Below are 18,476 nucleotides of genomic sequence, written 5' to 3'. Positions count from 1 at the left end.
CAACAGTACATTTTTTGTTAACCTTTTATCATGTGTCTTGGAGTATCGCAATAATATGGAATCGTGAGTTCAGTTTCGTGATATCTATCGAATCGTGACATGAGGATATCGTTACATCACTAAGGTTCACATCGATATTTTTAGGGGGGAAATCGGGTCTATTGGAGACGTGGAATAGATTTCTTAGGCGCGCCGAAAGAACAGCACAAACAGTGGACAATCTCAGAGTAAAACTAGGAACTGTGAAATATTTAATACACCGGTGTTTTACTAGATGAGAAGGTTATCTATGTATCATCTTTTTACTCTTTTAATTCCCGTTTTAATTTTCCTTGCTTTTATTTAGTGATTATTTTAATTCCTTTGTGTAAAACACTTTGATTTACCATAGTATATGAAATGTGCTATATAAATAACCTTGGCTAATGTCAAGTCAAGTCACTTTCCTTTATACAGCGCTTTTAACAATATAGAGTTTCACAGCAGCTTTACAGTGATAATAGGAGATTACAGTAACAGAGATTGTTTTGGCTTTACAGCAGATCTAGAATAAAGTTAATAGCCGCGTTTCCATTACACTTCAAAATGAGCAAATTGAAATTGCGAATTGAAGATACGCCCAATGGAAACACGTCAAATTCGCAAAAACTCATTTATCACAAAGTTTTTACGCTCGCATGAGGAGGTTTTTCAGGCAATTCGAAAAATAAATATTTCGCGAAACTGCAATGGAAACAGTTTTTGCGCATTTACAGTCGCCTGACGTAGATGACGCGGTGTGTTTGGACAGAAAACGAGACAGTTCTTTATTAAACTCATGAAAGACAAAAGAATTACAGGAATACTGGATTCTAAACCTCAAAGAAACGCCATAATCACGAGCTGGAAGCAGAAATGAGTGAGAAACACCCAGAAACTCCTCATATGAGCCGCTCTCGAGTATAAGAGTCTTTCCTTGCCATTAATGATGGGATAACACACACACACACACACACACACACACACACACACACACACACACACACACACACACACAGGTCTCCTTCGGTTAATAATAATGGCCAGTGCAGTGGCTGAGATCTGTAAACTAGGGCTGCACAATTAATCGAATTTCTAATTGCGATTACGATTACGGATGCCACGATTACGTAATCGTTCAAAGCCGCGATTACAAAAGAAAATCCACTCTGCGTGTGTGTGTGTTTAGAGCATAATTATGTTATGAGAGGCGAATCACGACTACTTCAGAAAACCCAGCACAATATGACATACCAGTAGGGATGGGAATTGATAAGAATTTAACGATTCCGATTCCATTATCGATATTGCTTATCGATTCGATTCCTTATCGATTCTCTTATCGATTCTCATTGGGTGAGGGAATAAGTACAAATTTGTTTATTTGTATTAACTTATTGATCTTATAACTTAACTTATTTGTTTGTTAATTATTATTAACTCGCTGACACAGCACACAGTAGGCTATTAGGGGTGTGAACCTACACTGGTCTCACGGTTCGGTTTGATTACGATTATCATGTCATCGATTCAGTTCAATTTGATATCTCGATGCATTATATATGCACTGCATCCTCAATTTTCAGTTTTACTTCAAAAGTGATGTATGCTGCGTGTGCGTGTTCGCCTGTTCGTGAAGTCGCAGTGACAGAAAAAGTGACATTCCAGTTTAAGTGTCATGGGACTAAAGTCTGTTCATGCTGTGTGTGTGGCCAAATGTTTCTGCATATTGGAGACTTCCGCGCATCTCTTGTGTGTAGAGTTTGCGTGTATGTGCGTGAGCTACTTTAGGTGTGTCGTTGTGCATTTCATATGTATTTGTTTGAGCATTCAGGAGTGTAGGCCTACATGTATGTTTGACTAGTATACGTGTATGCAAGTGTTTCATATATGTGTGCGTAAATGAAGTTTGATTTAAGCCCTAGACGGCGCCTCATATTGTCGTCTTTTCGCGTAAAATATAACCAAACTTTAGAGCGCTTCTGCCTCGATGCCATGTTTGCTGCGTTCTGAACCAAAACAAGACAGCGCGTGTGTGATGTCATGACACATTTGCAACGAGCGGAACCGATAAGCGGAATCGTTAAGCAGGCATACTAACGGTTCCAAGGAATTGGTTCACTGGGCACCGGTTCTGAAGAAGAACCGGTTCTTGATTCCCATCCCTACATACCAGGCAGTGACGTAAGTGTACGCTGAAATAAAAAGACTTTCCCCTCAGAAAAACGGACTTTACTGTCCTGTCAGCCGTTATACTGTGCTCGTAGCGCGCACTCTTCAATTGCACGCGCAAATGCGGCGGCGCGCGCTGTGTATCGCTTCACTGTATAAAGTGCAAAAGAAACTACGAGCAACGTTGTTACAATGTAAATTAGTAAGTCACGAAATAAAAGTAAAATACCAATAAATCACGTGTTCGCTGAGAAGGATTTGCATGCAGGTGTGATTTTCATTCAGGAGCGGTTTCATTAACAGTTCTTGTTAGTATTGTGTATTTACTATGGTGACTGTCGTTTCCATAACCCAAAAATGCCACTTTATTTTCACTTTGTGTTATATATATATATTTTTAAATGACTGTGGTGGCTCATATCAACATTGTATTAACAAAAACTAGTTTGGGACTGCTATTTAATTGCTTTAGCATAGTCCTAATGTTTATCTATTAGTAGTCTTTACTATTAGTCATTCTTACAATTGATGGGTATGTTAAGTAAAGGGGGACAGTACTTGTGTGTGTGTGTTAACAATTTTTGTGTAAACATGTATTATAATACACCTATATATATTCAATGTAAATTATGATAATCGTATTTAATAATCGCAGTTACAATTTCAAGGGAATAATCGGCAATTATGATTTTTGTGATAATCGTGCAGCTCTAGTGTAAACCCACCAACATCCGTTGCCAGGATTTTTTGGAATGATTATCGCGAGAGCAAAAATATGAAGTTTTAGTCGCATGACATCGGTTAATGAAAACGGCATCATTTCACTATAGTTTTTTGTTGACATGTTGAAAAAATTGCTAAAGTTTTGCGCAAATCTGTAATGGAAACGCGCCTATTGTCCAGATAAAGTTAGTTTTGATTGATTCAGTTCTGTTGTTATTAACTTGCACGACACCGTTCTAACAGAAACCCGTTAATTCGCACAAAAACAGTGTTTGGAGCTCGAGAACGCAGACTCTGAAACGGGTTCTGCTAATGCAAAGTGAACATGAAATCTCCAGCTACTAATGCTTGTGCTGTTCTTCAGGTTTGTCTCCAGATCTGCAGTCCATGGAGCAGATCCGGAGGATCATGAGGCCCACAGATGTGCCGGATCAGGGTCTCCTGTGTGATCTTCTGTGGTCTGACCCAGATAAAGACGTGTTGGGATGGGGCGAGAACGACCGGGGCGTGTCCTTCACATTCGGAGCTGAAGTGGTGGCCAAGTTCCTGCACAAACATGACCTGGATCTGATCTGCAGGGCCCACCAGGTGAGCCTCAATCCTGTGTTTCCCACACTCAACACCAGCCGCCACATATTGCGTTTCGTTATTTATTTATTTTTTGTAACGCTATTTAAAACGCGCATCATATTCGTTCAGCTGCATTTCCTTTCCCTGCTGAAAAAGGCTTGTTTTGGACCGGAGGTATCAGTCCGAACAGTGTGATTAGTTATGTTTTTAATTTCTATAATATATAATTATAATATATATAATTTTGTATAGGGTGTTAAATGTGTGGAATTTGTGAGGGTGTGAATAATTTTTGATTAATATTTAATATAATAAAGTTCTGTGTGACAAATTATTTACGAAGGAATTATTTTTAACACCACCACAAATTGCTTTCTAATCTGTGGGAAACACTGAATTCATATATTCTGATTGTTCCAATCCAATCTGACTTCTATAATAATAATAAAGATGTTTATTTTAGCGCCTTTCAGAAAACTCAAGGTCGCTTTGCAATAAAATGCAAATAAACATAGAAACATGACAGAAACAATACAAATAAACTGAGATGGACAACCAATGGATGGACCCTTGATTTCTATGTTTATGCACCACTATCTATTATGTTATCCATCTCAATATATTTTTATTGTTTCTATGTCATGTTTATTTGTACTTTATTGTAAAGGGACTATAAGGCGCTATATAAAATAAACGTATTATTATTATTATAACATAATAGATCAGATCATAGAGTCAGGGGTCACGGAAACAAGTGTTTTAAGGTGGGTTTTGAATTCATGTAATGAAGATATCTATAATTATCTATAATGAAGGTCAGTTATGATCTATAATGCTCCTGAATCATCATCACACACCGTTGGTTCGTCAGCGAGAGGAGAGCTGAGACTGAGTCTGGTTTCTCTCAAGCGTTTTCCTCTATTCTGTCACAATTTAATATTCAACAATATTATTGATCTCCTGCAATGACAGCATTATATGAGAACTTACTGAACTGAGCTGGACGATGACATCACTGTTTCTACATATATATATATATATATATGAACTAAATTAATAACTTTTTGCAACAAAATGAACACTGAACTTAAGCTGGACTGTGACACTATTTTCTTCTAGACAAGCTTTGTTGCATTATTTTCCTGTTCTCTCTGTAAAGCTGCTTTGAAACACTGTGTTGTAGAAAGCGCTGTAGAAATACATGTGACTTGCTTTAGATGAAGGATTCAGACCTTCGAGAGGGTTTATCAGCTGACAGTTATAGAAAACACACTAAAACCCCTTAAAGTGTCTTTAAGCGATACAAACTATAAAGAGATAGACGTACAGATAAAATAGCTAGCCAACTGGTCGATGACTGTCCCGGTCGGTTGCTGTGACCGCTCTCGATGTTATGAGGATCGTCTGGTTCTGCTGGGCGAGTCCCTCAGGCTCACGTTACAGCAGCGTCACGTTATCGGAAATGTGAAACTGATACGAGCCGACACCTTGACATTGTTCTGTACTTTCAGAGGAGACTCCGTGTGTGTGTGTGTGTGTGTGTTTCCGAAACACTAATCTATATACACTCATACTGTAATCTAGTGACTCACCAGCGTTCAGGAACACACACACACACACACACACACACACACACACACACACACACACACACACACACACACACACACACACACACACACACACACACACACACACACACACACACACACACACACACACACACACACTTCCTGCACATCTGAAAATAGCATGTGTGTGGAAAATAAAGTGGTTTTCAGAGTAGAGTTGAGCTCTCTAAAGCTGTATATCACAGTAGTCATTTATATCGTAAAGTAGCTATATTGCTCAAAATTAGGCGAAACATTAATATCACTGTAAATAATCATGTGGTCGTGATCATGTTTATATAATCCATTGAATCAAATACTTCATCTCATTTATTATTTGAAACTTGGACTGGAATCAGAAGATCAGAAGATATTAAACAGATACGAGCCGAGACCTTCGACATTAGTCTTTACTTTCAGAGGAGACTCCGTGTGTGTGTGTGTGTGTGTGTGTGTGTGTGTGTGTGTGTGTGTGTGTGTGTGTGTGTGTGTGTGTGTGTGTGTGTGTGTGTGTGTGTGTGTGTGTGTGTGTGTGTGTGTGTGTGTGTGTGTGTGTGTGTGTGTGTGTGTGTGTGTTCCCTAAACACTAATCTATATCCACTCATACTGTAATCTAGTGACTCACCAGCGTTCAGCAACACGCACATTTCCATCACATCTGAAAATAGCATTTAGAAAAACTAATTGTGTGCGGAAATAAAGTGGTTTTCAGAGTAGAGTTGAGCAAGTAGTAATTTAATATCATAAACTAGCAATATTGCTAAAAAATTAAGCGAAAAATGCATTTCACTGTAAATAATCATGTTGTCGTGACCATATTTATATAATCTAATGATTTGAATACTTCATCTCATTTATTATTTGAAACTTGGACTTGAATCAAAAGATCAGGTGATTTACTTCTAATGAATGAATTAGTATAAAAACATTTATATTATGAAACAAAACTAAAGTCGAGTTAAGGAGGTTTAATGTCTTTACTGCATGTTTTTGTTGTCGTTCAGATTCAGTGACGGGTTCGTCCACTAGATGGTGTGTTTGTCTCATCAGGGGAAATAATGATGTGTGATTGGTGTATCTGTGCTGGGCCAAAACAGGCGGAACAATTTAAGCAATAATGCTGAAATTTAAATAAAATCAATATTGCAATATGCGATAGTCAAACCTGCATTTTAATTAAACAAATCTACGTGCTTCTGCTTTCATTGTGAAGCGCAGCACTGTGTTCATTTACACACAACTGTGGTACTAAAATACCACATTTTTATGAATTTTAAATAAATGCTAATATTTTTTTATTTTACCGTACAATAATATGATGTTTTTCCATTGCATTCTTTTGAACATGTTGGGATTTTCTTTCCGCTGGTCCGTTCAGTGGTTTCAGTCGCTGCCGTTTTGACCTGCTTTAGTTTGTTTTATTTTTATATCACAAAAAACAAATTAAGTGTTAGAAATGACTTGCTTTAATTTGATTCCAGGTGAAAGTCTTTAGGCAAAACCGTTCTTGATTTACTTTTTCTAATTATTATTATTATTGAGTCAACAAATTGGGACATTTTATCTCAGAATTGTATGATATAAAGCAATTACTTTTTAATTTTTTATTCTGTGGCGGAAACAAGCTTCCATAGTTTACAGACTTTAAATATTCATTCATTTATTTTGTAAAAAATGCTTTTCTTACTGTGTTTTTCTCGTGTTTCCAGTCCAAATGTCAAAAAATGTATTAAATCAAGATGCATTTACTAGATGAATAAAATAACAAGAAATTCTGTCTTGTTTCTTGATTAAAACAAATAAAAATAAGTGAGTTGCTTAAAACAAGCAAAATGATCTGCCAATGGGGTCAGAAAATAAATCTTAATTCAAATGGAAAACAAGATTATTTTTCTGACCCCATTGGCAGATAATTTTGCTTGTTTTAAGCAACAACTCACTTAATTTTGATTAATTCCCCCAGAAAACTGGACATAATATCGTATGTCATTTTCCTCGTCTAGTAAATGCATTTTGTTTTAAGAAATGTTTGATATTCGGACTGGAAACAAGACATGAATACAGAGTAAGAAAGCATGTTTTGCAGTGATGTCCTATCAGAGCGTGATGTTGATGGTCCTCGTCTGGTCTTGTGTTCAGGTGGTGGAGGACGGGTATGAGTTCTTCGCCAAGCGTCAGCTGGTCACGCTGTTCTCTGCGCCCAACTATTGTGGAGAGTTCGACAACGCCGGAGCCATGATGAGCGTAGACGAGACACTCATGTGTTCCTTTCAGGTGTGTGTTCCTGCTCTCTGATACACTCGCTGAAATCATCTAATCGTCCATCCAAGATGCTGTTAAACTGCATTTAAGATCATTATTATGCATTCAGTTTTTATGAAATCATACTATTTGTGAGACTAAATTGAATATTTTTGGGTTGCACTTTATTTTTATTTAGTAATATTAATGAACTACATGTACTTACTATAGGGATAGTTGCATGTAATTATGCATCATTTATAATTATTACTAAAGTAAATACACTGTAAAATAAAGTGTTACCATTTGGTGATTTTTATTTAAATACTCATTTTGAGTAGAAATATTTAAATCACAATTTGCATTTGCATGATATTTTGTGTGGTAAAAATTAATTTAATACACCACAAAATATTTTAAAAGAAATGACAAAAGGTGATGGCAATGCCATTTAAATCATGTTTTTATTTTAAACTACGTGTACGGATTTAATTATAATGATTGATGTACATGAATCATTTAATGATTTAGTTTAACAAAATCAAAAAAAAAAAAATTATATATATATTATGAAATTAGTTCTTAATTTTTTCAGGGGGAAAACAGAATCTTTTCACGAAAAAGTGATCGCTGTAGCCTGGCTGAGATATCATAAACTTAATATCATGCTCATAGCTCTATAAGTATATAATACAACTTTTATTCTTCAGGTCAATCATATATTCATAGGGAAAAAATCAGGTTTGAATAAGGAAGGTGATATCTTTATCATATTATCCTTTCAATGATTGAAGTGATTTTCCAGGCTGGTAATGTGAAGTCAAACATCAAATACTACATATATATGTAAAAAAACTAATAAAATAATCAAAATAATAAAGATATTGTATGAATGCATTCATTGAAATCCAAAAAAGTAGTGCTTGAAAAGTCCAGGAATTAAATTAAATTTTACAGAATCTGTACGAACCCTGTCATTTAAATTCGCTTTATTTGTGTATTTACTGTCTATTCTAATGTGTTAATTTCCTATCCTGCAGATTTTGAAGCCAGCCGAGAAGAAGAAGCCAAACTCCAGCCGTCCCGTGACTCCACCCAGGAACATGGTCGCCAAACAAGCCAAGAAATGAGGGTCATGTGACCCGTTTGAACTCACAGTCCCGAAGACTGAACTTCACTTTAATTCTTTTCCTTGTGTTTTCCTCCTGGCGACAGAAAGCAGCGCTTCATTTGATTTGAGTGTTTTTTGAGTTGTTCTTGGAGGCTTTTATCCCCTGTTCAGGATGAAGTATCTCTGTTTGACACAAGTCTACCCATTGTAAGTGTGTGTGTGTGTGTGTGTGCGTAAAGGAGCTGGGATTTTTGGGATTGTAAATCAACACTCCGCTGATGATTCAATTGGCTCGTTTAAACCACTGTGAACAAATGAGATGTTCCACTCGCTCTGTTTTTATGCACCTACAGCTTCTCTGCATTTTTCTATTTTTTTTGTCTTGTGAACGTGCCATGAGTTTTGATATATTCAGTCCGATTTTAAAATGCTTTATGATTTTGACATTTTATATTCTCATGATTTAAAGAAGAGCGCATGATTTGAGTGTGTTCATCACGTAACAGTTACACTACCAGTTAAGTTTGGGTTCGGGAACATTTCTAATGTTTTTAAAAGAAGTCTCTTCTGCTCAACAAGGCTGTGTTTATTTGATTAAAAATACAGTAAAAATAGTAACAATGTGAAATATTATTATAATGTAAATCAGCTGTGAATATATAGTAAAGTGTAATTTATTCCTGTGAATTTTCAGCATCATTACTCCAGTCTTCAGTGTCACATGATCCTTCAGAAATCACTATAATATGATGATTTGATGATCAAGAAACATTTATGATTATTATTATTATCAGTGTTGAAAACAGTTATTTATATTTTTATTTCAGGATTATTTGATGAATAGAAAGTTTTTAAAAAACAGCATTTATCTGAAATAGAATCTTTTGTAACATTAAACACTACCGTTCAAAAGTTTGAGGTCAGTTAGAAATTTTATTTAATTTTTGAGGGGGAAAAATGAAAGAAATCAATACTTTTATTCATCAAGGATTAATTTAATTGATCAAAAGTGACAGTAAAGACATTTATAATGTTACAAAAGATTCTATTTCAAATAAATGCTGTTGTTTTTAACTTTCTATTCAAAGAATCCTGAAATAAAAACTGTTTTCAACACTGATAATAATCATAAATGATCATCAAATCATCATATTATAGTGATTTCTGAAGGATCATGTGACACTGAAGACTGGAGTAATGATGCTGAAAATTCACAGGAATAAATTACACTTTACTATATATTCACATAGAAAACAGCTGATTTACATTATAATAATATTTCACTGTTTTACTGTATTTTTTATAAAATAAACACAGCTGTGTTGAGCAGAAGAGACTCTTCTAAAAAGATTACACTGAAACCTTTAACTGGTAGTGTGTGTCAGTTTGTTGTTGTTCATCACGTGTGTGTGTGTGTATCTCGCTCTCAGACGGACTCTTGTTGCATGTGTGTGTGGGACACGAGGCCTTCAGCATGTCTTCAGAGTACAGTAGCTCCTCATCAGGTAAATCACGTCAGGAAAACTTTCTACAGTGTTTCAGATCCACACAAGCTCACTGGAAATATACAGGAAGTCTTTTGTTCAGTCTTGGCAATAATTCACAGTTTTCCACACTATAAATAATTGTTATACTTGTGAAATAAATCGAAGGGAGAAGGAAAAACCATTGTTTGTTTGTGTTTACTTTTTAATGAATGTTTCTGAAACCAGGTTAAGAATCAAAGACATGATTCTTAACTTTTGTTTTCTTATTTCCCCAGTATGTAACGTCTAGCGGTTTAAAAACAGCTGTGTGTATCGCTACCGGAATAATTAATAATGTGTTAGTATATGCAGAAATTCATGTAGATTAATAAACGGTGTATTAATATTGTTTATCAGTAGTTCATGTTAACAAACAAAACTGTTGTGTTACCAAGCTTTAGACAAATTTTGAAGGAAAGATATATCGGTATCGGCCGATATCGGTTATTTTTTATTTTTCGTTATCGGCCCGATTATGAAATTTGTCCAGTATATTAAAGCTGATAAATAATGTATAATTTCCTTGAGCTGAGACACTTCAGATGCGCACTGTTCAACATGATGATTATGAATTGCTTGAAATATGTTTGGAAAACACAGTTCAGTGCAACATGTGCAGCGCAAATCTGTCATATCGGCTACTTAAAATTATCATGAGAACATTATAACTGTGTTTGGGACATGGGTTTTAATGATGAGACTTTTGTTTTTGTAATCAGGCTCTCAAACATTTTATAAATATTTGGATTTAGATTTATCGTCCAATATATCGGTTACCGACTATCAAATATAAAGAGTTATCGGTTATCGGTATCGGCCAAAATTTTCATATCGATGCATCCTTAATTTTTAAGAACATAAAATGAATCTGGTCTTAAATCCCCAAAGGTAAGAAGTTTTATAAATTTAATGGTTGTTTCATTAAACACGACAACAGACTATATTTGCATATTAATTATGCATATAATAAAACATGAACTGATCTATTAATGAACATGCATCCCAGAACATTGTGTGAATGATTTACTGTGTTTTTTTTTTGGATACAATGTATTTTATGATCGAACCAGCGGTCAATATAACACACCTATATCATTTGGTCTCTAAAAACTGGTACTTTGTAGATCGCTATGATATGTCGAATATATTAGTGTTACAACAATCTTTAATAGTTTCTTCCTCAGCAACCAATCCAGCGGCACATCCATAAATCTGCAACAGAAGTCGTCAATCTCAGCGACTCCCGATCTTCACAGACGTTTCCACTGCAAGTATTGGACATTTTTAAACGGAGGTTTCATAATAAGCGCTATTATTATTATTATTATTAGGAATGTGAATGGAGACAATTTTGACAACTGATGATCAATGCAAAAGATTCACAGATATTATATGAATTCCAAAAAGACCCGCCCGGGATCTAAATGTGACACTGATTTAGTTGCAACAATGTAAAGTCTTAACATTTGTGTAAAATTTCAGTCAACATGGACTAACAACGAACAATAACTCTTATGCATTTATCAGTCTTAGTTCATTTCAACATTTACTAACACAGTTTAACTGAGGTGGTCTGCGCGTGGCGGACAAAACTCGTGTTTTTTCCCCAATTAAATGCATGTTTTAGTTCTATAATTTTTTATTTTTAGGGGATTTTATGGTACTAAATTATATTTATGCAGTAATTATAATCCATTTATTCACATTTTGAACATAGTTTGGTCCATGGCAGATTATTGCTGATGTGTTATGAAAAATGCATAAATGCTATTTTCAATTTTTATATGAAAATAACATGTTAATAAGCAGTAGACACCTCCTAATGAGGCACTTTGAAAGAAGAAAGCTGATGGTTCTTTTCATAGTTAAATGAATCTTTTCCATAGTTTAATTTCCAGCTTCCGGTTTCATTTAACCCGTGTGTGTGTGTGTGATTATGTGTTTAGATCAGTTGTGTTTGTGATTTAACTACACAATACATATACAAAGTGATTGAATCTGACCACATGCTCTGTAGAACTGAAACCCTGCAAATCAACATTTCTATTAATCATCAGTATTGAGTGTTCACAGGTTCTGATTGATTGTAATGTACAGTAGCTACAGCAAGTTAATCCGATTAATTGATCCAAACATTCACAAGTTATGAATAATTATTAATATTTCCCATTTGAGCTAATTTGCTACACTTATTGGAGTAATATTTCACTGTTTGTACTGTATTTTCCATCAGTCTAGATGAGCAGAAGAGACTTCTTTCCAAAACATTTAAAGGTGCAGTGTGTAGTTTTTAGCGGCATCTAGTGGTGAGACTTGCGAATTGCAAACAAAGTCACTCACGGCCTCTCCCTCCATTTGCAAACACGATTTCGAAGCTACGGTGGCCAACGTAAGATAAAGTATGTGGTCGTCTGAGTCTGCAGAGAGTAGCAAGTCAAGCAATGAGTTTTTTTTTATATTAGATTTTATATTAAATTGTATTTACTTAATTATTCAGTAAAACCACATGTTATTGCGATTGTTATTTTTAATTGTTCATCATTGTGTTAGTGTTTTATTCACTGACTTTAATCAAATCAGCTACGTAAGGGGAAATAGTTAACGTTACGATTTCCGAGGCATCACTCGGACAGCATTGTTTATACACGGTTTCAGAGTCAGGGACAACCTGAATACGTACCAGAGGTAACAGGAGAGCTGTTACCGAGGTTTGTATGTATAAAGTTATTGTAACGTTATTATATTCTGACCTGTCTGCACTTTATGACATCCAAGCACACAGTGATAACGTTATTTACATAGTAGCTCTGTGCACATGTACCCCTGGTACTGTAACGTTAGTTAGTAGATGAATGTTTTCATAGTGTAACCTGTCATTTACTGGGCAACAATGATTATATGAAGCCATATTACACAAGTTTAGCAAATACTGGCCAGACTGCAAACCCCAATATGGTACCATATTGTCAACATATTTAATATATGTACATATTTTATCAGAATCAGAAATTATGTATTGATAACCTATGGGATACTCTGGGTCACATTTGCTAAGCTTGCATGTCAAGATACTAAGGAAAAGAAATCACTATATAAAGTAGGTAAGTAGGAAATACAATAAAATAAACAAATTTTAAAATATAATTCTAAATAAAGTTAATGACGTTGACATAACTTACAACATCAGCAGAAGTGTAATGATAAATAGTGCTAGAGCATCAAATACTAACAGTAATAATGAGTACTGCTATAGTTCATTTTGAGTGGATACAATATTAAAAACAACATTATTGAGACATAGTAACCAGAGTATATAAATAGAGAATAATGCATATTGATTATTTTTCCCTGTGTCCCTTTTCTTCAGAGACTTCTACAGGAGAGGCAATGCTGTGGCCAGGATAAAGCAAACTGTGAGGCTAATGCCCCACTTCTCCCAGTACTGCCTTGAAGAAGGCTTTATTCGCATTCACAGACAGTACCGGGAGGACATTACGGCATTAGGCAACATCAGGGAGCCTGGGGATGACCACAGAGAGTACCGTTATGGAGCCTATAGACACTTTAGGCCAGGGAAACCGACTTGTCATTCCCAGTTGTTGTGTTTGGAGGATGAGGGACAAGTTCCCTGATCCTGAAGGACTCTACACTGGTTTTATTCCTGGACTATTTCCTTCCAGCCCCTCTGGCATGTTCATACAGTTTACACAAGTACTCACAAATCTGCCTCCGCATCATCAAAGCATCAAACAAATGTACATATTTAATATTTGATTTATTACTTTTATATATATATTTAATACTATTGTTCCCCGTCTTTATTTAATTTGAATCTATTTTTTATAGTTATATATTTTGTTATAGTTGTTCAACTGCAGTTCTATGTTATTGAAAAAATAAAAGTTAAGAAATAGAAGAACATGGTGTTTTATTTTCCATTATATACATTTGAACATGTTTTTATAAAAGTATGACAATTTCAAACTTAGCCTTCAAATTACCAAAATCAATTTTATTTTTTTATATTTACATAATATGGTACATCTGTTGCCTTACTTGTCATTACTTTTCAAAATTGAGAACTTTAATTTGGGCTACCTACTGAAAATAATATGCGATTCAACTAGTTTCATCTTATTCTGCTATGACTTTGTCGTTGAATTGAAGTTCTTTCCATCGTGATCCTGCTTGACAAGGACACATGCTAGGTGATCTCCTTTGGGGATCCTTCCACATCAGATGCTGGTTGGAGTAATGGTCCTGTTGTATACACTGCCGTCACACAGTTACAGACTATTGTACAGCAAATATCATTCATTGACATGTAATGGGGTACAATATAATTATCAAAGTTTTTATTACTTACCTAGACCTCTTCTGACTTGTCTCTGCAACAAGTCTGATGTGGCTGGTGCAGGTTCGGGGGTCACCAAACCAAGCCGTATCTGGTCGAAGGCATCCCCACTCCGCTTCTGATTCACAATCCTTCAAATGTTCTTCATATATAAAATAAATATATGTTAAGAACATTTGGAGAAAAGCAATACATGGCTAAAAGGTTCACATGTAATGATGTGTCCATGTTACCTTTGTTCAAGGCGCTGAACTTCAGTGGCTTCTACGATGACATCAAGATGCTCATCTCTGTAAGGAATTACCAAAGAAAGTTGTGTATATCCCACATATGCACATTCAACACTAGATATAGACCAAATATAAATTCAAATTACACAATAATCATGTTTATAATCAAAGATATTAGGACAAAATGAATACATGATAATGCATGTTTTACCTGTCTGTTCCACTGGAAGCATCTATACTAGACAATGCTGGAGCTGGGACTTGAAAAGGTTTTATCTTTGATGTTGCAGGATCTGTCTGGAGAAAAACAACAGCAGCAATAAATGAAGTGCTACATGACACAGTCGTATACGACTTTAATACATTACTGTTTTGTAATTCACAATGTGTAACATCTTGTTATGGTTTGCACATCGGGCCTAATAAACTGAACATCCCAAAAAATATGACATCTAGTGCAAGTATGATCACCGACAGACAACATTGCAAACGTAAGCCAAGAGTGTGTAACATTGTCAGTGTTTCTATACAACAGTCCATTATAAACCGAATCATAGATAATGTTTACAAATCCATAGTCAGGTAAGGATCAAGCTCCATAATATGTAATATAATTTTACTAATCAGCTAATTGTCTCACGAACGTAACCAGCAAATTTCTTCCCACATAGCAAACCCATAATACAGCGAGGGAGAAGAACTAAGTTACATGAAACAATCTAAGTTACATATTTTACAAAACTGACACTTGGTGTCTATGGCTAGCTATGTCTAGGTATTGCTAACATTATCAAATAACAGTTTTAATTTTGATTGTTAAAGTTTGAATATCTTACATGTCCAGCAGAAAATAGGCAACCTCGGCGTTGCTTTGAAAGCCCTTTTCCCTCATAAGACCCTTCCATCTGGGAAAAGCCACACCGATGTTGATTCGCGATTTTTGTCTACGATTCTGCCTTATTTTTCTAGCTTCATCATACTTTCTCTTCTTTGAAGGAGATTTACCCGATTTCAAATCTTTTCCTGAACAATAACTGTGGTCCATCATTCTCCAGAAATTGTGCTGCTTCCTATTCCGGTTAGATACGAAACGCGCCCTGTAACGATGTTTGTCCGCTGTCGGCTACGGTAGAAATATGACGCCACAACATGGCTACCTTCATAGAAGGGGATTCCCGCGCGCGATATTTTTTTTCACAGGATGGTAGGGGAAGACTCATGAATATACATTAGGGAACTCATGCCTGATTGGTCTGATGACCTACCCCCTAACCCCGCCCCTAAACCTACCAGTCACTGGGGGTCTGATGACCTACCCCTAACCCCGCCCCTAAACCTACCAGTCACTGGTGTTAAGACCAATCAGGGATGAGTTCCCTAATGAATATTCATGAGTCTTCCCCTACCATCCTGTGAAAAAAAATATCGTTTCCCGCGCCTATGTAGATATAAACGACTCATTCTGAGGTAATACAAACTTTACGGTTCATTAAGTAAGGGTTTATACACCACTAAACACATAGTTATGGATTTTATATTGCATTTCTGTCAATAGATCCACAGAAATATTACACATTGCACCTTTAAAATAGTGATGTTTCAAACTTATAGATACGATCATTTCATGTATATTTTCGTAATTTTTTTCACTTGAAACATGAACTTAGTGTATCTCATGAATGCACACGATATTCTAATGAAAAAAGTTGATCTTGTGAACGTTTCATGAAAAAACTTTATTTCAAATCTACATTTTTCAGTTCAACTGCAGAAATGCAACTGGAATAATAGAATAGAATAGAGTTTAAATCCAAATGACTTTGGCTTTAAACAAATGCAGGGAATAAAGGAGCATTTACATGAAGTGTTGCATTATTTCTTTATTATATAAACAAATACATTCTGTATTAAAACAAAACGATTGCAAAGATTTGATTCATAAACAGATCTGTGCAAATAAAGTACAATTCATAAACCGCTTTATAGTTTCTCCAGCCAGGATATGAATATACTTTAAATCATCTCTTATAATCGTTCCCGCTTTTACTACATTTATGCCTTTATTAACTGATGCGGAATAAAAGCATGATGTAAATCATTGCTCTTGACATTTGATCGTCCAGCATGAATCTGCATTATGAATTATTGTATTAAATGCTCGTTCACATCTTTCTATGGCCCAATAACTAAGTGCATTTCTATTGCATTGAATATTTCACCAGATGTCAAGCACTTAAAAGTCAGTCTCGTTAGTGATAAATATGAATGAAAACGGTTTCTGCATAATAACCATGGAGGTTAAAGGTCGTGACCTCGACACTGGATCGCTCAAGCCTGTAAACGGTTGCAATATCATATAAAATATTCAGCAGGAGAAAATAAAAACTCAAGGCAATGCGGTGAAAGTGCTTCTGTAGAGTTGATGACAATCAAACCTGTTTTTGCATAAACTGAAATGTGAGATTTGTTAATACTGTGATTTTACACTACATGCAAACAAAGAAGAGACATGAACATTTCACACAAAAATGTCATTTTTCCAGCCTATTTTTTTTTTAAAGATGCTCATAATCACTTTTTTTATGCATTGCACTTTGTAAAAACTAATTCTTGGAATGTGCATTACTCTGCCTGATCAGGAAATGAAAAGAGAATCGAATTTTCATGTGAACGAATGAACTTCTCTGTGAAGAAAGACGATATGAGTTTGGAACAGCAGGAATGTGAACAACTGATGATCAATGCAAAAGATTCACAGATATTATATGAATTCAAAAACGAGCCGCCCGGGATCTAAATGTCACACTGAAATTTTACAAAAATGTTGCAACTAACAACAAACAATAACTCATTAATCAATCTTGGTTCATGTTCAGTTCAACATTTACTAACAGTTTAACTGAGGTGGTCTGCGCGTGCCGGACTAAACTCATGCATGTTTTAGCTCTATAATGTTTTTTATTTTATTAAATTTTTGTATTTTTAGGGGATTTTATGGTGCTAAATTATATTTTTGTAGTAATTATAATCCATTTATTCACTTTTAGACCTGAAAATGAAATTTCTATCTTGAACGCTTTGACTCACAGACTGAAAGATGATGCATGTGTTATGAAAAATGCATAAATACTATTTTCAATTTTTATATGAGATATATATTTTCCAGAACATGATGTACTCTACAACTGTGAGAAAACCAAAGCCATAAATCTTAAATTATGCTCCAGATTTGAGGTTGATATCTGATGATGTTCGGCTGCAGTTCCAAACGCTTCCACTAGAGGAAACTCTCGTTAATTCACATTTTTGACGTCGAGGAACACAAGCGTGACTTTTTTAGTGTGTGTGTTCACACAGAAAGTTTCAAAACATTACAATGATGAAAAAAAATCCTAAAAAAACAAAACGACCAAGAGCTCAGAGGGATCAAATCTGTTAATGCAGCATCAATATTTTTATGAACTAACATTAACAAAGATGAATAAATACAGTATACTGTTCATGTTAATTAATGCATTAATTACATGAGACCTTCCTGTAAAGTGTTACTGATAAAATAACATACAGATCCTAAACCGGCTGTGATAGAGTATCAATGCAAGTGGAGTTTAATAAAATTCATAATTCTAAAAAGTTTCATAATTCTACAGATCTGAATTTTGTAAATCTGCTCAGCCTCAATTTAGTCAAACTATGAGTTTTCATCTGTGGCTCATTCTCAATTATTGCTAAAAAAAATTAAAAAATTCTCTGCATTCTGGCTGTATAATTTCCAAATGTCTTTCGAGCTTTAAACAAAACCAGGTATTAGTAAGCATTGAGTCCTGATTCAATTTATTTCAATGCGTTTAAATAATTATGAATAGAGGATTTATGCTGTGTTGAGTTCACCTCATCATATTTACTAACAAAAGCATAAAA

General features: G+C 35.1%; 2 protein-coding genes across 4 annotated transcripts in view; one reads left to right on the top strand and one right to left on the bottom strand.

The window, feature by feature from the left end:
- ppp1cc (protein phosphatase 1, catalytic subunit, gamma isozyme) overlaps positions 1–10,110 on the top strand; it is a 33,906-nt gene extending 23,796 nt beyond the window's left edge. The window contains exons 5-8 of one of the 2 annotated variants that reach the window (XR_013201054.1): positions 3,278–3,501; positions 7,233–7,367; positions 8,375–9,096; positions 9,663–10,110. Coding sequence is in view for 1 of the 2 variants with exons in the window: in XM_077222856.1 (XP_077078971.1) it covers positions 3,278–3,501; positions 7,233–7,367; positions 8,375–8,464 (449 nt within the window). In the remaining variant the exon portion in view is untranslated. Of the gene's footprint in view, positions 1–3,277; positions 3,502–7,232; positions 7,368–8,374 lie in introns of both variants that reach the window. The other variant, XM_077222856.1, reaches the window with a different exon arrangement.
- A 6,310-nt stretch (positions 10,111–16,420) lies between these two features.
- Positions 16,421–18,476, bottom strand: part of mcc (MCC regulator of WNT signaling pathway) — a 152,894-nt gene continuing 150,838 nt past the window's right edge. For both annotated transcript variants that reach the window (XM_077222479.1, XM_077222480.1), the window contains one exon: positions 16,421–18,476. This exon is cut by the window's right edge and continues 465 nt beyond it. The gene's annotated coding sequence lies outside the window, so the exon portion shown is untranslated.

This window comes from Siphateles boraxobius, unplaced genomic scaffold (assembly GCF_051911475.1).
Source record: "Siphateles boraxobius isolate OS27281-9 unplaced genomic scaffold, OSU_SipBor_1 120, whole genome shotgun sequence".
NCBI lineage: Eukaryota > Metazoa > Chordata > Actinopteri > Cypriniformes > Leuciscidae > Siphateles > Siphateles boraxobius.
The sequence above is the reverse complement of the archived record's forward strand: the minus strand, read 5'-3'. Positions and strand labels throughout refer to the sequence as shown.